Source organism: Mobula hypostoma, chromosome 6 (assembly GCF_963921235.1).
Source record: "Mobula hypostoma chromosome 6, sMobHyp1.1, whole genome shotgun sequence".
Classification (NCBI taxonomy): Eukaryota; Metazoa; Chordata; class Chondrichthyes; order Myliobatiformes; family Myliobatidae; genus Mobula; species Mobula hypostoma.
This window is the reverse complement of record NC_086102.1, coordinates 182,273,628-182,298,855: the sequence shown is the minus strand read 5'-3', so window position 1 is coordinate 182,298,855 and position 25,228 is coordinate 182,273,628. Positions and strand designations below refer to the sequence as shown.

The window sequence follows — 25,228 nt, the reverse complement described above, 5'->3', positions numbered from 1 at the left end:
ACCAATACTCACAATGACCGAGCCAGCGGAGATCACTTAGCCACCCGGTTGGCTGGGATCCAATGGAGACTAGCGGCCAGCGCGACAGCCAACCAATCTGAACAAAAAGTCGGACTAATACAAACACGAGCACTCAGCAGAAACAACACTCAATTGCACACTGATGATGTCGCCTCAACTGCTGGTGAAACGTTTGTGATCTAACTTCCAGGCTCGGCAAACAACCCTACAAACAAGCAGTAATTCAAGCTCTTTCGTTTCAAAGGAATTCAGAATATTTTAATGTATTGCTTTTTTTTGTGGGAAGTGGATGTTCTCACTTTGCCTTGACCTTAGTGAGAGAAATATAGTTCATCCAAATTTGATATCAGAGTACATGTATATAGTTCGTTGGTTTGAATTTCTCTTGTACTGGCAATGCTGTTTTTTTTACCTGTTTTACCTGTTGCAATATAGTTTCCTAGACCTGTAAATGGAGTTCTCCACCGAAAACTCAGATTGAACTCCAATTGCACCATTTAAATAATTATGAATGTTTGTCATGGATAGTTTAGTAAAAACCATTTTCTAATGGCTAATTTCTATATATTAATTTTCTTTCCCCTCAAAATCTTAGTTATTAATTTGTTTTACAGACAGATGCATTGAAATACGTGAAGAGGAGGACCAGATGTGTGATAAAATTAAAATGAGCAAAAAGGGTATGAGCTTAATGAACTGCTAAATACCAGTTCTATACATGTCATGAAATAACTCCTCTAATAGGAACTGCCTTTCTCTTGCAGTGATTGCTGAGCAGAATGCATTAGTAAAGAAAATGCGAGAAGATCTACAGATTGCAGACCAAAAATTTGAAAATAATGAAAAACAAAAGCAAGAAGTGTTAGAAAAAATCAAGCAGCTGAAGGAAGCACTTGCTAAAAAGCAGGAATGTATGTGTTTTTTATGAGGAAAGGATATATAACTGATCTGTGCTTTGATAAAAATTAATTTGAGTAATATAATCAATTAATTAATTTAATTTGAATTGCAGAAATAACTATTGTTATTAATAATCAATGTTCATGCTGATCATTCCTGAAACTGTTCTTATATTGTTGGCCATGAAAATAATTACTTTTTTTCCTTGCACAAATAGTAATTTCTGCACAAAAGCAAGAAAATAAAGCAAAACTTAAAAAATTGAATACATCAGCAGAAATGTTTAAGAAGCGAATGGGTCTGGAAATTCGAAAGGTCCATGGTAGGAAAATGGAATGTCTTTTATGTAGAAAATGCTATGTGTTTTCAGCTGCAAATTTGAAAATAATTAATCTTTAATATTTAACTTAATGTTTTTTATTGAAGAAAATAATGGATTATAAAAGTACTTATGGCAATCTTTGTTTTCTAACTTAGTTTAATATATTGCATTTCTTTTGTTATTTGGACCACATTAAAGTGTACTTGTACATCAGCAAAGAAAATAACAAACATAAGATATACCTTCATAGTGTAGTAGCAATGACTTGAATGTTTGAACCAGATTTTTGAAGTAATATCTCAGTTTGTATGCTTTTTTTTGAACATCCTTTTTTTGGTTCTTCAACAGGGGAACAGCTGCAGTTTATCTTCAAATGCATCAACAGCAAAAACCCTGAGCAGCTGTTTACATTCTTACTGAAATTTAATGAAGAGGGCAATTATGAAGGTATGGCTATTTTGAGAAAATGGTATTTAATCTTAAAAGCAAAAAGTGAGTTGCATAACCTACACCATTATGACTTTTCGCATATTTAAGCTACTATGAGACAGTTCTGTATAAATATTTCCTGATATCCAAGGCTCTGGGCCTGTACTCACTAGAATTCATAAGGAGAAACCTGTCAAATGTTGGAAGGCCTCAATAGAGTGGATGTAGAGAGGATGTTTCCTATGGTAGGGGAGTCTAAGACAAGGGGACACAGCTTTGAAATAGCGGGACGTCCATTTAGAATGGAGCTGAGGAGGAATTTCTTTAGCTAGAGAGCGGTGAATCTGTGGAATTTGTTGCCACAAGCGGCTGTGGAGGCCATGACGTTGGGTATATTTAAGGCAGAGGTTGACAGTTTTGTGATCAGTCGGGGCATGAAGTACATTCAAGGCAGAGGCTCATAGATTCTTGGTTAATCAGGGCAAAAAGCGATATGGGGAGAAGGCAGGAGATTGGAGCTGAGAGGGAAATGGAGCAGCCATGATGAAATGACGGAGCAGACTTGATGGTCCAAATGGCCTAATTTTGCTGCTATATCTTATGGTCTTATGATTATACAATTTTCACATATCCAGTATTCATTGCTAGATTATAGATTTGGTTAACATTATCCCTGTCCTCTTGCCTGAACAGAGGGAAGGATTGCATCCAATAAATATTAAATACATTTAGTTTGTGATTGTATACTGTCATCAGAATTGTTTATTTTTGCATGTTTTTTTTGTGCTTTTTAAAGTTAGCAGCTTTTGATGGAAGTTTGTTCCACATATCTGTTTGTCAATCCAAACTGCATCATTGTTTCTTTTTTAGTAGTGTGGTGATAGTTTGTTAGTCTGGCTGCACTGCACATGTGCTTCTAGGTTCAATCAGCCGCATCAAACTGATCACTGGGAATTGGCTTATTATTGACAATAAACTGGACTGGTCTAAGAACACTGAGGCTGTCTACAAGAAGGGTCAGAGCCGTATCTATTTCCTGAGGAGACTGAGGTCTTTTAACATCTGCCGGACGATGCTGAGGATGTTCTACGAGTCTATGGTGGCCAGTGCGATCATGTTTGCTGTTGTGTGCTGGGGCAGCAGGCTGAGGGTAGCAGACACCAACAGAATCAACAAACTCATTCATAAGGCCAGTGATGTTATGGGGATGGAACTGGACTCTCACGGTGGTGTCTGAAAAGAGGATGCTGTCTAAGTTGCATGCCATCTTGGTCAATGTCTCCCATCCACTACACAATGTACTGGGTGGGCACAGGAGTACATTCAGCCAGAGACTCATTCCACCAAGATGCAACACAGAGCGTCATAGGAAGTCATTCCCACCTGTGGCCATCAAACTTTACATCTCCTCCCTTGGAGGGTCAGACATCCTGAGCCAATAGGCTGGTCCTGGACTTATTTCATAATTTCCTGGCATAATTTACATATTAGTATTTAACTATTTGTGGTTCTATTACTATTTATTATTTATGGTGCAACTGTAATGAAAATCAATTTCCCCTGGGATCAATAAAGTATGACTATTGGCACATGTACTGATGTACAGTGAAAAACTTATCATTGCATACTGTTCATACTGACCAATTCATTATATAGTGCATTGAGGTAGCACAAGGTAAAATAACAGAATGCAGAATAAAGTGTGACAGCTGCAGAGTAACTCACTGCAGGTAGACAATAAGATGCAAGATCATAATGAGCTAGAGTGAGGTCAAGAGTCCCCCTTATCATATTAGGGAACTGTTCAATAATCTTATAACAGTGGAGTAGAAGAAGCTATCCTTGAGCCTGGTGGAAAATGCTTTCAGGTTTTTGTATCTTCTGCTGGATGGAAGAGTGGAGAAGACAGAATTTCTGGGATGGGTGGATCTTTGATTATGCTGGCTGCTTTACTGAGGCATTGAGAAGTGAAAGCTGGTTTCCATGATGTGCTAAGCTGTGTCCATAATGTTCTGCTATTTCTTGTGGTCACTAGCAGAACAGCTGCCATACTGAGCTGTGATGCATCCAGATAGGATGTTTTCTGTGGTGCATTGATAAAAATTGGTAAGGTTGACAGGAACATGCCAAATTTCATTAGCCTCCTAAGGCAGCGGAGGCATTGGTTGGCTGTATTGGTTGTGGTATACACTTGGTTGGACAAGAACTGGAACAGGTAGTTGGTAATGTTCACTCCAGGAACTTGAAACTGTCAGCCTTCCAGATCTTGCAGTGTAATATAGACAGGAGCATGTGGATTGCTCCCCTTCCTGAAGTCAATGACCACCTCTTTTGTTTTGCTGAGATTGAGGGAACGGTTGTTATCTTGACACCACTTTACTAAGTTTTTGATCTCCTTCCTGTACTTGACTCATCATTGTTTGAGATGTGGCCCACTATGATATCTGCAATTCTGTAGATAAGAGTTGGAGCAGAAACTGGCCATGCAATCATGAATGTACAGGAAGCACATTGTATTGTACAATGTAGGGGGGCCGAGTACAGTTTTACTGCACAAAAACAGGAACATACAAACTTTGTACTGTGAATGTTTCACTTTTGAAGGCCTCCCACTTACAAAGCATCCCTTTGCCCAAAAACCACCTGTCCCAGTCCACACCTGCTAGGACCTTTCGCATGCCCTCAAAAGTGGCCTTTCTCCAATTTATAATCTCAACCCAAGGACCAGTCCCACCCTTCTCCATTATTATCTTGAAACTAATGGAATTATGATAATTAGATCTAAAGTATTCCCCTACACCCACTACTGTTACCTGCCTTGTCCCATTCCCCAGTAGGAGATCCAGTAGATCAGAGGTTCCCAACCTGTGGTTCACAGACCCCTTGGTTAATGGTAGGGGTCCATGGCATTAAAAAAGGTTGGGAACCCCTGTAGTAGATCCTTACTGGTTGCAGTCCATTGGTCAGGAAGTTGAGGATCCAGTTGCACATTGGAGTCGTTAAATCCCAGGTCTCAGAGTTTGCTGATGAGTTTGATTGGAATTATTGAGGTAGAGTTGTAGGCAATAAATATTAGTGTAGCACAGGTGTCAATTGTTTGAGCATATGTAGTATGGATCCTAATCTTATTTTGAATTAAGTGTTTACTTTTTGCTATTGACTTCGTGCAGATAAATAGTTATTGTAAGGAAAAATAAAATTGGTGTCCAGAGGCAAGTCAGAGCTTTTGATATATTCAAAGGGCAAGTTTTGAAATTTGTTAACAATTTTCTAGCTTGTTTATTAGAGAAACTAAGAAATTGATTTCCAGTCAGGTTTTTGAGAACCAAGAGTGAAGCATATTTATTAGCCCAGAAGGACAATACTGCATAAATTGTTGATTATCAGTAGTTTGTAAAAAAAAAATTAATTTGAAGTGTCAGATTTCTGTACATGTATTTTATAGCCCATCCCTGTTTCCTGTGAGTCATACAAGTTTGAAGTGTAGTGTAGACTACAATTTCAATTGACGAATCTAGATAGTTATCACTCTCCTAGTTACAGATATCTTGTTTGAAATAGCATTAAATAGGTTTAAAAATTCACTTTTACATCTTGCCTTGATGGGATTTTGAACTTGCATCTTTTGTCTGCTCTGGTCCAGTACCTTACTGTTCATACACAATAAGCTCATACAGCAACTGTACAACATGTTATTTGTTTCAAATGTAACTATACACATTATAGCTCACATTCTGCCGAATTTCTTTTTTTTTTCCAGTCACATCATGTGATCCACCACTGGAATGTATGCCTCTGCTACAGGAAAAACTCAAGGAAACCAACAATTTCTCTGCATTTCTTGCTAATGTTAGGAAAGCTTTTACTGAACTAGCTTAACTTCCAAGATGCATTCCTGTTTTGTGTTCAACTTAAATGTAGTTTTTCTTTATTTTTGTCAGCCACAAACTTTTGTATTTTATTGTGTAATATGTTAAAATGTTACTCTTGTTAATAATTATTTGTCTGTAGGAGGTTGTTGCATGTATTATAGAAGTCAATAATAATTCATTGATTTCTGACAGGAATACAAGATAGCTTCAATATTACAGTTTATTACAGTTGGGGATAATAAACACTTTTTGTCCTTTTTGTAGATGTGTTAATTTTTTTACTGCAATGCTAAAGACAGTAATGGACAGCTAATTCTTAAAGTGCTTGGTATTCATTTTGTGCTTGGGTGGAGCATATTAGAATGCTTTTTTATTGTTTTTATATTGTGCTGAGGTGGCATAGGAGATGTATTTCAGGAGGATCCTGTATGATGTAAGTGCTCATGTCATTTTTGACCAGTGTATGGCAAGGATAAGAATTAATAGATGTAAGTGTTTAACATTTTTATTCGTGATTAAGCTAGAATTAATTTTGCCTTAGATTATCAGCACCTGTGCTGTTTAAACTTTAATATTTGTATTTGGATAAAACATTAGTTTTATTTTGACAATATTAGTGTTTGTAAATGGTGCCCAACTGCTCATTCGTACAACAGAACACAAAAACTATTCAACGTAATAGTATTAATAGGGTGTTACTTTTCATAAATGTGATTCTGTTTTGAAAAGGACATAGCCTAAAACTTGATTGGGAGGAGAAAAACTATCTGAATTATTATATCAGTCAAAATTTGTACTGTACTGTTTATAATTTATCAATTTGTATTGCCCATAACTGCCTTAGATTTAGGGTGGAACTTGATGATAGATGAATTAGCAAGTACAGGTGAGTTGTCTATCTGATACTCTAGAAACTGCTGTCCAAGGGAATGAGGATCCCTTCAGTTGCTTGTAACTGACATTTCAGTATCTAGCGTGTGACTTGTGTTCTGAAGAGTGTGAGGTTGTGACAGTTCCATGGTAGAAACAGACTCAGTTCATCACGGAGAGTTGTGATACATTTCAATCTAATTATCCTTCTGTTAAAGTAATGTAAACACTGTCAATCACTGAAAAATAGAAAATTCAGCGAGAATTGTTTTTTTAATAATTGAAGTTTTTTTTTACTTTTTACAGCCTTCTTGAATCCAATCTTTTACATTTAATATTTTTCTCGTAATTGATTTGACACTAGATTCACAATTCCCAGTTAAGATTCTTTCAACCTGATTCAGGTGATACTCACCTTGTCTCCTAAATGCCCTCTGAATCACGCTCACCTCCGATTTGTACACTATTCAAAGGTCACAAAAGGATAAAGTTTTCTTGATAAATTCTAACCTTTTAAAATCTGTTGATATAGTATGACAATATAAAAGATCTGTATCCAAAACAGGAAATTAGTGTTGACTTTAAATGTGTTAGAAATCCATATGATAGTATTTCCATTTCTTCAAGGTCCAGTGTATTTTGTCATACCATCCCGTTTTCAGCCAGAGATAGGTGATGACATGAGTCCCTACTCTTTTATGCTTCTGATGTGCTGTTTTCCTTTTGCGGCAATTCCTCCACATAAGTAGCTGGAAAAATGCCCTTTCTTCCTCGCAAACTACCAATCCACCATCCAGTCACATCTTTCTTGTAAATAATAAGTACATCACCTACAGAGGAAAAAGTACATAGTCATAATATGCACTCAAGGCATCTGATCTGTCAGTTATAATTATTGCTGTCCATTTACACCATATACAATGCCACTGTTCAGTTCAGATTTCTCAATCCTACAGTACATCTAACGTCAGTAATTATCATCATGCAACAAGATTACAAAAACCCGCTTCAACCCTAGTCATTTACTCACCTTGTTGCAGGTTAAGTTCATCATCTCTAGCAGCTTCATAATCATATAGAGCTTTGCAGGTTCCAACCTCTTGACCAGGATTATCAACTGTAGCTTTAAGGACACAAAACAGAGCTTTAGAGCATTTTGCTATTGTCCAGCAAAACTAGCAATGTCCATTTTGTTATTGCGATACAGCCCTTCAAGCTGCACCACCCAGCAACTCATCTCATCTTCAGTCCTGAAGGGTCTCAGCCTGAAACACTGACTGTACTCTTTTTCCATAGATGCTGTCTTGTCTCCTAAGTTCCTCCTGTATTTTGCTTGTGCTGCTTGGATTTCCAGCATCTGCAGTTTTTTCTTGTTTGTGAACCCCTCTTATTTTTCCTCTTAACCAGAAGAAGAATGGAATGTTATGTTGAAGTTGTATATGACATTGGTGAGGCCTAATTTGGAGTATTATGTACAGTTTTGGTCACCTACCTATAGGAAAGATGTATATAAATTTGAAAGAGTACAGAGAAAATTTACAAGGATGTTGCTGAGTCTGGAGGACCTGAATTATAAGGAGAGATTGAACAGGTTAGGACTTTATTTCTTGGAACATAGAAGATTAAGAGATCATCTAGAAGAGGTATACAAAATTATTAGTGGTACACATAGGTAAATACAAGCAGGCTTTTTCCACTGAAGTTGCGTGGGACTACAACCAGAGGTCATGGGTTAAGGGTGAAAGGTGAAAAGTTGAAGGGAAATATGAGAAACTCAGGGTGGTGAGTGTGTGGAACAAGCTGCCTGCACAAGTGATACACACTAGCTCAATTTCAATGTTTGAAAGTAATTTGGATAGGTACATGGATGGTAGGGGTATGGAGGGCTGTGATCCTGGTGCAGGTCAATGCGAGAAGGCAGTTGAAATGGTTCAGCATAGACTAGATGGGCAGCACAGCTGTACCGTTCTATGACTGACTATGAGTCTAAGCCAATGACTAGGTGCAAATGGAAAATTTGCAGTATTTTTTACTGACCTATACATTTGATATTTGTACCTTGAAGCTATAGTAGTTGAATGAATGTTGCAATTGCCTCTTTTTCTCTGCATGGCAACCCATAAAATTTTGTAACACTATGTTGTTTCTGCACAAATGATACAATTTCATGATTGCTAAGCTTTATTAAGGTACACTTATAAATGTATTTTTAAAGTTTTTTTTAAAGATGCCATTTTCTTGAAAATAATTGCCAGCTATTTTCATAAGGCTGTCACAAGTTTGTGACTCCTTTTACTCATAACAGACTGTGAATCCAAATGCTCCAATTGTCTATGTAATTAGTTCCTAAAGCATTTATCTATGTTGCTAAAATCCATACAAGAGAAGAATTTAATTATTAGGTTTTCATTTTCCAATCTTCTCCCTTTACTCTCGAACAGGGGTTCCCATCCTGGGGTTATAGATCTCATGCTTAATGTTATTGGTCTATGGCATCAAAACGGTTGGGAACCTTTGCCATGGCCTAGAAGAACAAAGTAAGATTGGAAAATTTAAGGGTAAAAATTTAAGACTGCATTATTTCATTGCTAATACTTACTAAGTTTCAAATGTCACAGAAAGCAACAGCTATGTGTATGCCTTAAAAATTGAAAATGTAAATTCATAACCTACATCAAAAGCAAAGAGAACTGTTAAGAATCAAAATTAAATTTAATAATTTGATTAATTAGTTTTCTTTGCATTGTCACACTAGAAACCAAATAATACAGCTCCATGGATTAAAGACAATTTTCCCCCAAAATGAATTTGTTCATCCAAATTACCGTAGTCAGCTGATCCTGCAGCTGTTTCCGATTGTTTGATCCTTATTTTTGTATGATGTGAATTAGTTGTCTGATTTGCGTATATAGGTTCAGACAGTTGCTGGGCGTCGGGTCCATGGTGATCATTACTGCCGTCCAAAAATATAGTGTCTGTCAGGCTCCTCCGATGTATAGTTTTCATTTTCACAGGACGCGATATCTGCACCAAACTGTGATAATATTCCTGCCAAAATAATTTAATCATCAACACATGCAACATCACTATTTGTAACTCAATAGATTCGATTAAAAAGAAAATAATCTACCAATCTGGTAATAATAGGAGTAGGCAATTGAACACTTCACCATTCAGTAAGGTCATGGTTCATTTATTATCTCAATACCACTTTCCTGTACTAATCACATGTCCCTTGTTTCCTTTAATATCCAAAAATCTCTCTTAAACAGACTCCTGGATGCAGATTTCTAAAGATTCACCAGCCTGGTTCTGGACACTACAGCCAAGCTAAACATCATCCTGACACCGATCTACCAAATCCTGCAGGTGTTAATTTCTACTAGAACACCTCACATACTTAAATCTACACTTGGGATAATCCCACATCCTGGAAATCAGGATGGTAAACATCCACTGTATTCTATGGAAATTATTTCTTTGAATTGAACTTTAAATGTGTTTAAAATATCCTTCTCAACTGGTACTATTTGTCTTGTCGTTGCACCCATTACTGTGGTCTAAGATCATTGTGGTTATAGAAACAAAGAAAACCTAGAGTGCAATACAGGCCCTTCAGCCCACAATGCTGTGCCAAATATGTACGTACTTTAGGAATTACCTAGTTACCCATAGCCCTCTTTTTTTTTAAGCTCCATGTACCTATCCAGGAGTCTCTTAAAAGACCCTTTTGTATCCGCCTCCACCACTGCTATATTATAGCATACATTGGGAAGGTGCAATTAGTTCAGTAAAAGTACTTGTCTTTATAGGTGCACTTGCTACCATCCTACCTCAGCAGAAAGTTTCTAAATTAATCAGCTGCTCTTACTCAAATGTCTTAAGTCACTGCTATCATTGTGTGCCATGTCGTATGATGTAGGCAATTAGGACTATTCTTGGAAAATTTTTCTACAGAAATACTTTGCCATTGTTTACTTCTGGAGAGTGTCTTAAGATGGATGTCCCTAGCTATTATCAAAACTCTAGCGAGATTGTTTGGTGTCAGTGGTGTCAGGACTTGTGAGATGCACCAGCTGCTCAAATGCCCATCTACCACACCTGCTCCCTTGGTTTCACATGACCCTGATCAGGGAACTAAGCAAGTGCTACACCTTGCGCAAGGGTGACCTGCAGGCTAGCGGAGGGAAGGAGCACCTTAAACCTGCTTTAGTAGAAACACATCTGCACCCCAATACGGCTATACTTAAATATATTTAAGAATCCAGGCATGGTTTTGAGTGCCTAACAAATGCCTTTATTGACCCAACACCAAGATCCTTTCTACTGGTTTTAGCATGATTAAACTTCTACTTCCCCTCCCAACAACTTTCCACTTGCAGGGATGATGCTCTCCCAATCCTCCTCACCCTGATCCCATGCATGTTTCCCTGCAACCACAGGTGGTGCAACACTTGTTCCTCTTCACCACCCAAGGTTCTAAACAGCCCTTCCAGGTGAGGCAAAGATTCATGTGCATCTCCCAATCTCATCTACTGCGTTCTTGAAGCACACTCTACCTCGATGTTATCAAGTAACCAGTTTGCAGAGTACATGCACTCTAATGACCATCCTGAGTTCCCTGGTGCATGCCATTTCAGCTCCCACAGTGACATTTCCTTTTTCACTGCCACTGGGAGGCCCAATGTAGTCTACAACCCACTATTATGAACATAGAGTTTTCCAATATTATGTAACCCTTTCTTCCCGTGTTCCCCCAACCTCCACTCACAGCCTCACCCCCTGCACTTGTAACCTTTGGGTCCCTGCTTGTCACCCTGCAGCCTCTGTCACCACCTTCACCCTCCCCACTTGGCTCCATGTGCAGCCTGCCTTTTTTTTTATTCCCCCTTGTCAGCTTTCACCTATTACCCACTTTCATCTGTCTCCAAACTCCCCCTTTTCCCCACCCCTTCTGTCTCACTCTTCACTGCCTTCTCTCTATATTGACTATCTTTCCTCTCCACCCGAGTCTGATGCAGGGCTTTGATCTGAATCGTTGTTCCTTCCACCACACCGTGTCCCCCTCCCACCCCCCCCCAACAGCTGCTACTTGTATTGTGACAGCTGTGCTGTTAATTTAAACAAGAACTAACCTTATCTTTCCAGTTAGTGATGTTATCACTCAGTGGATGAAAAGGCTTGGGATTTCCTTCTAGTTCTGCCATAGATGATGTAAGTTTGTAGAGATTTACTTCCAAGAGTGTTAGTTTCAGTGCTGACTACAGGTAGAAAATACATTCCATGAAAAAATATATGTGGGCACAATATTTTACATTTACATCACTAATCTTGTAAGGAACTCACTTATGATACCGATTTTATTTTAATTACATTCTTGAACAGATAAATGTGCAAATTAATAGCACATGGAGATGGGATATTATGATGAAGTTGTATAAAACACTGATTGGGCCTAATTTGGAGTATTGTGTGCAGTTCTAATCACCTACCTACAGGAAAGATGTAAATAATGTTGAATGAGTACAGGGAAAATTTACAAGGATGCTGCCAAGTCTGGAGGACCTGAGTAATAAGGAAAGATTGAATAGGTCAGGACTTCATTTCTTGGAACATAGAAGATTGAGGTGAGACATGATAGAGGTGTACAAAATTATGAGGGGTATAGATAGGGTAAATGCAAGCAGGCTTTTTCAACTGAGGTTGGGTGGGACTTCAACCAGAGGTCATGGGTTACGGCTGAAAGTTTAAAGGGAACATAAGGGGAAACCTTCACATACAGGGTTGTGAGAGTGCGGAATAAGCTGCCAGCGCAAGTGGTGCGTGCAAGCTTGATTTCAACGTTTAAGTGAAGTTTGGATAGGTACGTGGATGGTGAAGGTATGGAAGGCTATGGACCCGATGCAGATCGATGGGAGTAGGTTTAAAGGTTTTGTCATAGACTAGATGGGCTGAAGGGCTTGTCTCTATGCTGTACCTTTCTATTACTATGACTATAAATTTAGCATCATTCCCACAATGACAAGTAGCAGTACGTGGTAGTTTCTCTTCACACCCACAATGCAGCTGGAGGCGAAAGTACAAGTTAAGAGCTCAGTGACACTGGAACAAAGCAGAAAAAGCTATTCCGGAGAAACTCTCTCACTGCTTCCATTTGGAGTGTAGGTTTAGTTTTAGATAGCAGATCTATATACTGGATTTGGTATTTTCATTTAATTGTGGTTAATGATCTATTCATACGCTGCAAGACTGATCATCTATTTCACCATTCTTAAGGATCACTCGAGTTGAGTAAGAAGTTTTCCTAAGGTGTTGTCTAATGGTGGGTCCTCCAGTGGCTGTAGAAGCAGATTCAGAATCTACATATTGCATATCAGGTAAATGTAACCAAAAAATAAAACTGATCTAAATTCAACAAGAAAAACGACTTTCATATTTATAAGTACAATAGATTTGTTTACAAACAAGTACCATTTATCTAATCTGTGGTGATATTAATTACTGTAACTTCTTAATCTGTTTTCTTATAACTCTTTCATTTCTTATACCATTTTCTATCAAATAGCAGCAGAATTAATACCTCATCTCTCATTGACGCAGTTGCTTCATCAGTTTTTGAATTTGAAAATGATGGATTTCTGAAACTTGTTCTAACCATCTTCTCTAAACCTGTAAAGTGTCCAGAATAAATATCCTTTGTTTCAGAACTTGTTTATTCTAATACAAATTGAGCAATTTTAGAGGAAAATCAGGGTCACTGCAACCTTGTTGGCCCTTCTTTATTTTGTCTATGTCCTCTTGAAGCCTTTGGATTTTCAGTGATAGTCCAGCCTTCCTCCTCCCTTCATCCATACTGTTCCTAGCATCTTCCTCCTATTTTCAAGGATCAAAGATTTTATAATTGAAGTATATAAATGTCACCAGATACCACCCTGGGATTCATTTTCCTGTGGGCATACTCAGTGAATGTGTGGAGTAGTAACTATACAGTAACAGGATCAAAGAAAGATCATCCAGAGTGGAGAAGACAATAAACTCTGCAAATGTAAATAAATACCGAGAACATGGGATAAAGAGTATCTGAAGTTGGATTATTGGTTGTGGGAACACTGCAATGGCGGGGAAAGTGAGTGTAGTTATCCCCATTTATTCAGGAGCCTGATGGTTGAGGGGTAGTAACTGTTCTTGAACCTGGTGGTGAGAGACCTGAGGCTTCTATACTTTCTACCTGATGGCAGTAGTGAGAAGAGAGCGTGACTTCAGTGGTGAGCATCTCTGATGATGGATGTTACTTTCCTGCGACAGAGTTTCATGTGGATGTGCTTAATCGTTGGGAGGGTTTTGCCCGTGATATATTGGGCCAAATCACTACTTTTTGTTCAAAGGCCTGGCGTTTTCATATTAGGCTGTCAATATACTCACCACTACACCTCTATACAAGTTTGTCAAAGTTTTAGATGTCATGCTGAATCTGCAGACACCTAAGAAAGTAGAGGCACTGCATTTTGAGAAAATGTTATATTTACATCCACCCTCTTTCCATCATCCCATTAAACTCTCTTCAGCGACTATAGTCATTACAGGAAATTCAGACAGACTTGTAATCCATTTTGTATTATCAGATTGTAGAGTTTTTGAAATCAAAAATAACAGAATGCAGACACAGCCTGGTATGGAAACACCAGTGGCCTTGAATAGAAATCCCTACAAAGAGTAGTGGATACAGCCCAGTCCATCTTGGGTAAAGCCCTCTCAACCATTGAGCACATCTACAAAGAGTGTTGTTGCAGGAAAGCAGCACCATCAGGGTCCCCCACCACCCTGGCCATGCTCTCTTTTCGCTTTTGCCATCAGGAAGAAGGTACAGAAGCCTCAGGACTCTCACTACCAGGTTTATGAACAGTTAGTACCCCTTAACCAGCAGTCTACTGAACCAGAGGGGAAAACTTCACTCACCTCTTCACTGAACCATTCCCACAACCTATGGCCTCACTTCCAAGGACTCATCTCATGTCCTCGATATTTATTGCTTAATTATTAATTTTTTTTGTATTTAGTTTGTTTTTTGCATCCTGGGTGTTCCTGTTGGTGTGGTCTTTAATTGATTCTATTATGGTTATTGGATTTATTGAGTATGCCTGCAGGAAAACAAATCTCAGGGTTGTATATGGTGACATATGTACTTTGATAATACATTTACTTTTGAACTTTGAAATAATAATTTCCTTTTCTCCAGAAAAGTATTGTACTTTTCAGAACATGAACGGCAGGGCCAGCATTTGTAGTCTATCCTAAATTACTTTTGAACTGAGAAAATAAAGAGTAAGCCGCATTGCAGTGTTCAGGAGTCATATACTAGTTGTATACAGGAGACTGGGCAAGAAGGGGAATTTTAATGAACCCAATAACTATTTTAAAAATAATAATTGGATAGTTATGAGATTATGATTACCAATATTAGTTTTAAGTTCAGCATACTTACTTACTTGAATTTAAATTTCTCAAATGCCATGTTGAGACTGAGACGCATCTCTTATTCTATCCCAGAATGGCCAGTCTATAGATCCCAAGACCATAAGACTTAGGGGCAGAATTAGGCTATTCAGCCCATCAAATCTGCTCAGCCATTCCATTATGACTGATTTATTACACCCTCAACCCCACTCTCATGCCTTCAAAATTCAAAGTAAATTTATTATCAAAGTACTTATTTGTCACCATATGCCTCACTGAGATTCATTTTCATCCAGGTATACACAGTAAATAGAAGAAACACAATAGAATCAATGAAAGACCACCCCTTAAAAGGATGGACATCAACCAATGTGCAAAGGCCAACAACCTGTGCAAATTCAAAATAAAAAGGCAACCATAAACAAATAAGCGATAAATATCAAGGACATGAGATAAAGAGTCCTCAAAAGTAGGTTGTTGCCAAGTGAAATTGAGTGAAGTTATCCCCTTTAGTTCAAGAGCCTGATGGTTGAAGGGTAATAATTTCCTGAATCTGGTGGTGTGGGTCCTGAGGCTCCTGTAACTGCTTTCTGATGGCAGCAGTGAGAAGAGAGGTTGGCCTGATGGTTGGGGTAGAGGTTCTGCAATAGCACTCAATGTAAATATGCTCAATTCTGGGGAGGGTTTTACCTGTGAACTGGGCAGTATCCACTACTCTTCCATTCATTGGCATTGGTGTTTCCAGACCAAGCTAATATGTAGCCAGTCAACATACTCTCCATTTCTATAGAAGTTTGTCAAACTTTTAAGATGACATGGCGAACCTTCACAAACTTTTTCAAAAGTAGAGGCGCTGCCATGCTTTCTTTGTAATGGCACTTACATGCATGACCCAGGACAGATCCTCTGTCCCCCCAATGAGGACTGGCTGGCCTTGCTGACATTGAGTAAAAGGTTATTGTTATGGCACCAGTCAGCCAGATTTCGAGACTCATTTCTATCTGCTGATTCGTCACCTTTGATTCAGCCACTGACAGTGGTGTCATCAGCAAACTCAAATCTGGCATTGGAGCTGTGCTTAGTCTCAGTCAGAAGAGTAAAGTGAGCAAAGCAGGGGGTAAGCACACAGCCTCATGGTGCACCTGTGCTGATGGAGATCATGGAGGAGATGTCGATCTGAACTGACTTGGGGAGTCTGCAAGTGAGGAAATTGAGGATCCAGTCGCACAGGAGGTATTGAAGCTTATTGATTACTTTTGAGGGGATGATAGCACTGAGTGCCTTCTTCCCATTATCTTTGACACTCCTATTAATTAAGAACCTATCAACCTCTGCTTTAAATATACACAGCTAAATAATAACTTCCTGGGATACCCAGTGGTGTAATGAGGTTCATCCTGGAACCAACAAGTGGTTGATGTGAGGAGTTCCATAATTTGGGACTCATCCACCAAACAGCTTTGGTTTATTTAGTGTCCATTGATGATATAACAGGATACTGCCCTTCAATTATTTCATTAACTTTTACATTCTTTAACTTACTTTTTCACATTTACAAATGCAGGCACTGTAAAATGGTGAAATACATGCTAATACTGAATATCACAGTAATACCTACATAATAATCTGTCAGCAGAAATCCTATTTTGTTTTCATCTGATAAAACGGATGCATTATCCAACAATGACCGAATATCCTGATCGACACTGACGTTTTGTGCAACTTGATGAATTTGCATTTGACGCTGTATGACAAAAAATAAAATTTATCTTCACAGAAATACATCAAGATTTCAAAATTGCTTACTTAATATTGCTCAACTGCAGTTTTTCCTCTAACTCCAGTAATTAAGTTTTATAGTTGATTATACTACTCTTACTTCTATTAGTGTTCTTCCAAAGCAATTGATATGCTGGCTGTATTTATTTAAGATATTAGACAGGAGTTTTATTTTCTCTTTTTCCAAATCATGGATTACCTGTTAGGAAGGAGAAAGTAACAATTATTAGATCTGTGAGCTATCATGTGGCATGTCAAAATCCTCTACACCAGCATGGAAAATTTAAATTCACTTGATTAAGTAAATCTGAAGAAAAGCTACTGACAATGAAACTACCGATTATAATGCAAACACTTCGAGTTCAGTAATTTCTTTTAAGAAAAGGTATCTGCTGTCCTTTCCTTGTTTGCCTAGTGACTTCAATTTGAATTGGGATGGCCTGCCGATAACAAACACTGAACTGAACTATGTCTGGACTCTTGATATTGTGTTATTCACTTTTTTTGTTGCTGTTTGCATGATGTGTTTTTTCTTGCATATAGGGGATGGAGAGGTTGATGTTTTTCTTTGAATCGGTTCCATGGTTTTTTTGTTTCATGTCTGTCTATGGGAAAGATAAATCTCAGGGTAGTATACTGCATACATATGTTGATAATAAATGCACTTTGAATCTTTGAATTGATAGTACTCTCGCCTCTGAATGACGAGGTTGTGGATTAAAGCTCCACAGACCGGAAGAGTAGGCTGACATTGAGAGCATTCATTCTGAGAGGTCTAGAATATAAAAGCAACCATGTAATGCTGAGGCTTTATAAGACACTGGTCAGACCGTACTTGGAGTATTGTGAGCAGTTTTCGGCTCCTTTTCTAAGAAAGGATGTGCTGACATTGGGGAGGGTCCAGAGGGAGTTCACAAGAATGATCCCAGAAATGAAAGGGTTAAGATAAATGGAATGTTTGATGATTCTGTGCCTGTACTTGCTGGAGTTTAGAAGAACAAGGGCAACCTCTCGAATATTGAAAGGCTGAGATAGAGTGGATGTGGCGAGGATGTTTCCCATTGCGGTAAAGTCTAGAACCGAAGGTCACAGTCTCAGAATAGAAGTACATCCTTTAGAATAGAAATTAAGAGGAACTTATTTTGCCAGAAGGTGGTGAATCTGTGGAATTCATTGCCACAGGTGGCCGTGGAGGCCAGATCATTGGGTGTATTTAAAACAGAGGTTGGTAGTTTCTTGGTTACTCAGGTCGTCAAAGGTTACGGGGCGAAAGCAGGAGAATAAGATTGAGAGCGACAATAAATAAGCAATGATAGAATGGTAGGGTATGGGCTGAATGGCCTATATCTTACGGCCTTATTTCAAAAGTGTCATCTTTCCCCTGAGATGTTAAACAAAGGCTTTATTTGTCCACATGGGTGAACGAGAAAGATCCCATGGCACGATTCCAGAGGGAACTTGGGCAGGTATCCTGACTGTCCATCAATCATTACTGCTCAATAAGCAGTATTTTATCAAGATCACTTTTAATTATGGGAGTATACTGTACATTTCCTACAGAGCAGTAGAGTCTACACATCATTACAAACACAGCTCCGAAATATTTTCACAAGTAGTGAGCCAATATGCACAATTTTCTCTAAAAACTATCATCACCCTCAATGATGGTAGAATAAAGCACATGTACAAAAGTCATGGCTGAAGTGTTTGCCACCATTAACACCATAAGACCATATGATATAGGAGCAAAATTAGGCAATTAGGCCCATTGAGTCTGCTCTGCCATTTCTCCATGGCCAATACATTTACCTCTCAGCACCAATCTTCTTTCTCCCGGTATCCCTTCAAGCCTTGACTAATCAAGAACCTATCAACCTCTGGCTTAAATATAGCTCATGACTTGGCCTCCACAGTCACTTGAGGCAATGCATTCCACAGATTCACCACTCTCTGGCTAAAGAAATTCCTCCTCATCTCTGTTCTGAATGGACGTTCCTCTATTCTGAGGCTGTTGTCATCTGGTTTTAGGATCCCTCAACATAGGAAACATAATTCATTAAAAACATGCAAAGCAATAACATGGGAAGGTGGGGTGGAGAAATGTCTCTATTAAAGGAGGTGAAGGTGCTCCTTCCCTCTGCTAGTCTGCAGGTCACCTTTGTGTAGCACCTGGGATGGGTCACTAACAGTGTTTAAAAGTGATACCCTCAATAATCTGCACATTGTTTCTCAGACTGGGTTCCACTAGGACTACTCTGTCCCAGGTCTCAAAGTCCTGCTTCAAATTTGTGCAACAGAACTGGATTTTAGAGAGAAGATGGGAGAGATTACTATTGAGAACAAGGCAGCATTTCATTGAGTGTAGCTTTAAATAACCCTTGGTAAAACTATAGTGGAGGATTACAAATACCTGGGGATACAAACTGACAATAAACTGGATTGGTTAAAGAACACTGAGGCTGTCTACATGAAGGGTCAGAGCCGTATCTATTTCCTGAGGAGACTGAGGTCCTTTAACATCTGCCGGATGATGCTGAGGATGTTCTACGAGTCTGTGGTGGCCAGTGCGATCATGTTTGCTGTTGTGTGCTGGGGCAGCAGGCTGAGGGTATCAGACACCAACAGAATCAACAAGCTCATTCGTAAGGCCAGTGATGTTGTGGGGATGGAACTGGACTCTCTGACGGTGGTGTCTGAAAAGAGGATGCTGTCCAAGTTGCATGCCATCTTGGACAATGTCTCCCACCCACTACATAATGGACTGGTTGGGCACAGGAGTACATTCAGCCAGAGACTCATTCCACCAAGATGCAACACAGAGCGTCATAGGAAGTCATTCCTGCCTGTGGCCATCAAACTTTACAACTCCTCCCTTGAAGGGTCAGACACCCTGAGCCAATAGGCTGGTCCCGGACTTATTTCCTGGCATAATTTACATATTACTATTTAACTATTTATGGTTTTATTACTATTAAATTATTTATGGTGCAACTGTAATGAAAACCAATTTCCCCTGGGATCAGTAAAGTATGACTATGACTATAAACGCTTCACTGCCTAGCAAAAGAAGAATAACTGTGCTCACTCAGCCCTCACTGACCCAAACAATTCTGACAGTTCCTCTCTGGGTAGTACCCTGAGTTCTGGTTTTATCAATGATCTTCTCCTATGTACGATCTCTGTTTATTTTCTGATCCAGGAGTCAAGAATGGCAAGCAGTCTTAAATTCTTAACCATTGTTTATTTTAAAGTACAAACAAACATACAAAAACTAAGCAAACTAAATAAAGAGCTGGGAAACAAAGCGAAGATGAATGAAAAGCAGTCACAAGCTGAAGATACAAATTAAAGATTGCACCTATGAAACATCCATCACTTTCATAATCAAGATAAGAGAAGTTCCTTCGATAAAATAAACCAATGATTGCCCAATTAAATCACGCAGGTAATGTACTTAGCCAATGAAAAATGAGAATGGTGATAAGCTATTACTTTAACTGCTATGCTGCTTTCTGCCAGTGAGTGGGGACAAACTACCACTTACTGAAAAGTACACAAGTTTGTTAAGAAGTACAAATGATTAAACTACAACTTTAGCTTTACATTAATTCATCTTACAAAAAGTATTTAAAAAGTGGGTTCTAACACCTACCATGTCAGAAACAGGAACATTCAATGTTAACAACAGCTACATTTGCAATTCCTCATATACTGGAAGTCTTGTATACTGCAAGTGCTGGAAATTATTCAGGCTTCAACAAGTCTGTAGAGCACAAATGCCACCTAACAAGACAGAGTCTTTTGAAATTCAGAGGCATTACCAGTGGAGGTTTACGCCTTTGACACAGTGAAACACCAAGTCATCATGAAAATGCTTAAAGATATTAATATCGACAGAAAAGATCTAACAATAATCAGGAATCTCTACTGGCAACAAAGTGCAGCCATACGGATAGACAACAAGGCTGGTGAATATCAGCCAATAAAGTGAGGAGTCAGACAGGGTTGTGTTTTATCACCAGACCTGTTCTCCCTGTACAGTGAAAACATCATGAGAATCATACAAGACCTACCTGGAATAAGTATAGGAGGATACAATATCAACAACCTCCACTATGCGATGATACAGTACTGATAGAAACATAGAAAATAGGTGCAGGAGTAGGCCATTCGGCCCTTCGAGCCTGCACTGCCATTCAGTATGATCATGGCTAATCATCCAACTCAGAACCCTGTAACTGCCTTCTCTCCATACCCCGATCCCTTTAGCCACAATGACTATATCCAACTCCCTCTTAATTATAGCCAATGAACTGGCCTCAACTGTTTCCTGTGGCAGAGAATTCCACAGATTCACCACTCTCTGTGTGAAGAAGTTTTTCCTCATCTCAGTCCTAAAAGGCTTCCCCTTTATCCTTAAACTGTGACCCCTCGTTCTGGACTTCCCCAACATCAGGAACAATCTTCCTGCATCTAGCCTGTCCAATCCCTTTAGAATTTTATACGTTTCAATAAGATCCCCCCTCAATCTTCTAAATTCCAGCAAGTATAAGCCTAGTTGATCCAGTCTTTCATCATATGAAAGTCCTGCCATCCCAGGAATCAATCTGGTGAACCTTCTTTGTTCTCCCTCTATGGCAAGAATGTCTTTCCTCAGATTAGGGGACCACAACTGCACACCATACTCCAGGTGTGGTCTCACCAAGGCCTTGTACAACTGCAGCAGTACTTCCCTGCTTCTGTACTTGAATCCTCTTGCTATGAATGCCAGCATACCATTTGCCTTTTTCACCGTCTGCTGTACCTGCATGCCCACTTTCAATGACCGGTGTACAATGACACCCAGGTCTCATCGCACCTCCCCTTTTCCTAATCAGCCACCATTCAGATAATAATCTGTTTTCCTGTTCTTGCCACCAAAGTAGATAAGCTCACATTTATCCACTTTAAGTTCCATCTGCCATGAATTTGCCCACTCACCTAACCTATCCAATCACCCTGCATCCTCTTAGCATCCTCCTCACAGCTAACACTGCCGCCCAGCTTCGTGTCATCCGCAAACTTGGAGATGCTGCATTTAATTCCCTTGTCTAAGTCATTAATATATATTGTAAACAACTGGGGTCCCAGCACTGAGCCTTGCGGTACCCCACTAGTCACCGCCTGCCATTCTGAAAAGGTCCCGTTTATTCCCATTCTTTGCTTCCTGTCTGCCAACCAATTCTCTATCCACATCAATACCATACCCTCAATACCATGTGCTTTAAGTTTGCACACTAATCTCCTGTGTGGGACCTTGTCAGAAGCCTTTTGAAAATCCAAATAACCCACATCCACTGGTTCTCCCCTATCCACTCTACTAGTTACATCCTCAAAAAATTCTATGAGATTCGTCAGACATGATTTTCCTTTCACAAATCCATGCTGACTTTGTCCGATGATTTCACCGCTTTCCAAATGTGCTGTTATCACATCTTTGATAACTGACTCTAGCAGTTTCCCCACCACCGATGTCAGGCTTACCAGTCTATAATTCCCCAGATTCTCTCTCCCTCCTTTTATTTAAAAAAGCGGGGTTACATTAGCCACCCTCCAATCCTCAGAAACTAATCCAGAATCTAAAGAGTTTTGAAAAATTATCACTAATGCATCCACTACTTCTTGGGCTACTTCCTTAAGCACTCTGGGATGCAGACCATCTGGCCCTGGGGATTTGTCTGCCTTAAATTCCTTCAATTTACCTAACACCACTTCCCTACTAACATGTATTTCCCTCAGTTCCCCCATCTTACTAGACCCTCGGTCCCCTACTATTTCCGGAAGATTATTTATGTCCTCCTTAGTGGAGACACAACCAAAGTAGTTATTCAATTGGTCTGCCACGTCCTTGTTCCCCATGATCAATTCACCTGTTTCTGACTGTAAGGGACCTACATTTGTCTTAACCAATCTTTTTCTTTTTACATATCTATAAAAGCTTTTTACAGTCAGTTTTTATGTTCGCTGCCAGTTTTCTCTCAATCTTTTTTCCCCTTCCTAATTAAGCCCTTTGTCCTCCTCTGCTGAACTCTGAATTTCTCCCAGTCCTCAGGTGTGCCGCTTTTTCTGGCTAATTTGTATGTTTTGTCTTTGGAATTGATACTATCCCTAATTTCCCTTGTCAGCCACGGTGCACTACCTTCCCTGGTTTATTCTTTTGCCAAACTGGGAAGAACAATTGTTGTAGTTCATTCATGCGATCTTTAAATGCTTGCCATTGCATATCCACCATCAACCCTTTAAGCATCATTTGCCAGTCTATCTTAGCTAATTCACGTCTCATACCTTCAAAGTTACCCTTCTTTAAGTTCAGAACCTTTGTTACTGAATTAGCTGTATCACTCTCCATCCTAATGAAGAATTCCACCATATTATGGTCACTCTTACCCAAGGGGCCTCGCACAACAAGATTGCTAACTAACCCTTCCTCATTGCTCAATACCCAGTCTAGAATGGCCTGCTCTCTAGTTGGTTCCTCGACATGTTGGTTCAGAAAACTATCCCGCATACACTCCAAGAAATCCTCTTCCTCAGCACCCTTACCAATTTCGTTCACCCAATCTATATGTAGATTGAAGTCACCTATTATAACTGCTGTTCCTTTATTGTACGCATTTCTAATTTCCTGTTTAATACCATCCCCAACCTCACTATTACTGTTAGGTGGCCTGTACACAACTCCCACCAGCATTTTCTGCCCCTTAGTGTTATGTAGCTCTACCCATATCGATCCCACATCCCCCTGGCTAATGTCCTTCCTTTCTATTGCGTTAATCTCCCCTCTAACCAGCAATGCTACCCCACCTCCTTTTCTTTCATGTCTATCCCTCCTGGATATTGAATATCCCTGAATGTTGAGCTCCCATCCTTGGTCACCCTGGAGCCATGTCTCTGTGATCCCAACCATATCATATTCATTAATAACTATCTGCACATTCAATTCATCCACCTTGTTACGAGTGCTCCTTGCATTGACACATGAAGGCTTCAGGCTTGCTTTTACAACACTCTTAGCCCTTACACCATTATGTTGAAAAGTGGCCCTTTTTGATTTTTGCCCTGGATTTGCCGGCCTGCCACTTTTACTTTTCACCTTACTACTTTTTGCTTCTACCCTCACTTTACACCCCTCTGTCTCTCTGCACTTGTTCCCATCCCCGTGCCATTTAGTTTAAATTCTCCTGAACAACAGTAGCAAACGCTCCCCATAGGACATTGGTTCCAGTGCAGACCGTCCTGTTTGTACCGGCCCCACCTCCTCCAGAACTGGTTCCAATGCCCCAGAAATTTGAATCCCTCCCCCTTGCACCACTTTTCAAGCCACGTATTCATCTGAAATATCCTCCTATTTCTACCCTGACTAGCATGTGGCACTGGTAGTAATCCAGAGATTATTACCTTTGTGGTCCTACTTTTTAGTTTACCTCCTAACTCCCTAAATTCACCTTGTAGAACCTCATCCCGTTTTTCCCTATATCATTGGTACCTATGTGCACCACGACCACTGGCTGTTCACCCTCCCACTCCAGAATGTCCTGCAGCCGCTCAGAGACATCCTTAACCCTTGCACCAGGGAGGCAACATACCCTCCTGGAGTCTCGTTTGTGGCCGCAGAAACGCCTATCTATTCCCCTTACAATCGAATCCCCTATCACTATAGCTCTCCCACTCCTTCTCCTTCCCTCCTGTGCCACAGAGCCACCCATGGTGCCATGAACTTTTGCTGCTGCTGCCTTCCCCTGACGAGACATCTTCCCCAACAGTGAACAGTGAAGTGCTGATATTGGAGAGGTTTTAAAGGAGGTTCATGAAAACGATTTAATAAGTTTCAATAGGTACATTTAATGTCAGAGAAATGTATACAATACCTATCCCAAAATTCTTTTTTCCAGGATTGAAAGGCTTATCACATGAGGAGCGTTTGATGGCTCTGGGCCTGAACTCACTGGAATTCAGAAGAATGAGGGGTGACCTCATTGAAACCTATCAAATGTTGAAAGGCCTCGATAGACCGGATGTGGAGAGGATGTTTCCTATGGTGGGAGAGTCTAAGACGAGAGAACACAGAATAGAGGGGTGCCCTTTTAGAACAGAGATGAGGAGGAATTTCTTTTGCTGGAAAGCGGTGAATCTTGGGAATTTGTTTGCCCAGGCGGCTGTGGAGGCCAATTCATTGGATACACTTAAGGCAGTGGCTGACAGATTCTCGATTGGTCAGGGCCTGAAGGGATATGGGGAGAAGGCAGGAAACTGGGGCTGAGAGGGAAAATGGATCAACCAAGATGAAATGGCGGAGGAGAGTCAATGGGGCAAATGGGCTAATTCTGCTCCTATGTCTTATGGTCTTATTACTAATGCTCAAGAGTTTGCCTGGCCTAGGTGCTAATTAGAGTCCCTCATGATTAATAATTATATTGGTGTGCAGAACTAAATGAAAATGGAATTTCCATTGAAACTGTTAGGAAATGAATAGGTAACCATTAATACTTTGTAGGAGTTTTTTTTTACTTTCAAAATTCCTTTTGGTTCCTGAATAATGTTT

At 39.7% G+C, this 25,228-nt stretch overlaps 2 protein-coding genes across 10 annotated transcripts in view; one reads left to right on the top strand and one right to left on the bottom strand.

Annotated features, from left to right (window-relative positions):
• Nucleotides 1-5,798, top strand: part of spc25 (SPC25 component of NDC80 kinetochore complex) — a 37,491-nt gene extending 31,693 nt beyond the window's left edge. For 5 of the 6 annotated variants that reach the window (XM_063052372.1, XM_063052371.1, XM_063052370.1 and 2 more), the window contains exons 5-9: nt 636-701; nt 786-932; nt 1,139-1,243; nt 1,592-1,690; nt 5,433-5,798. In XM_063052372.1, coding sequence (XP_062908442.1) covers nt 636-701; nt 786-932; nt 1,139-1,243; nt 1,592-1,690; nt 5,433-5,551 — 536 coding nt within the window. In that variant the 3' untranslated portion in view covers nt 5,552-5,798. The remainder of the gene's footprint in view (nt 1-635; nt 702-785; nt 933-1,138; nt 1,244-1,591; nt 1,691-5,432) is intronic. The other variant, XM_063052373.1, reaches the window with a different exon arrangement.
• An 852-nt stretch (nt 5,799-6,650) lies between these two features.
• nostrin (nitric oxide synthase trafficking) overlaps nt 6,651-25,228 on the bottom strand; it is a 48,159-nt gene continuing 29,581 nt past the window's right edge. Inside the window, exons 8-15 of one of the 4 annotated variants that reach the window (XM_063052364.1) lie at nt 16,748-16,846; nt 16,487-16,612; nt 13,179-13,287; nt 12,995-13,083; nt 11,550-11,675; nt 9,240-9,462; nt 7,445-7,537; nt 6,651-7,244 (exon numbers count right to left, since the gene is read on the bottom strand). In XM_063052364.1, the coding sequence (XP_062908434.1) occupies nt 7,111-7,244; nt 7,445-7,537; nt 9,240-9,462; nt 11,550-11,675; nt 12,995-13,083; nt 13,179-13,287; nt 16,487-16,612; nt 16,748-16,846 (999 nt within the window). In that variant the 3' untranslated portion in view covers nt 6,651-7,110. The remainder of the gene's footprint in view (nt 7,245-7,444; nt 7,538-9,239; nt 9,463-11,549; nt 11,676-12,994; nt 13,084-13,178; nt 13,288-16,486; nt 16,613-16,747; nt 16,847-25,228) is intronic. The other 3 variants (XM_063052363.1, XM_063052366.1, XM_063052365.1) reach the window with 3 other exon arrangements.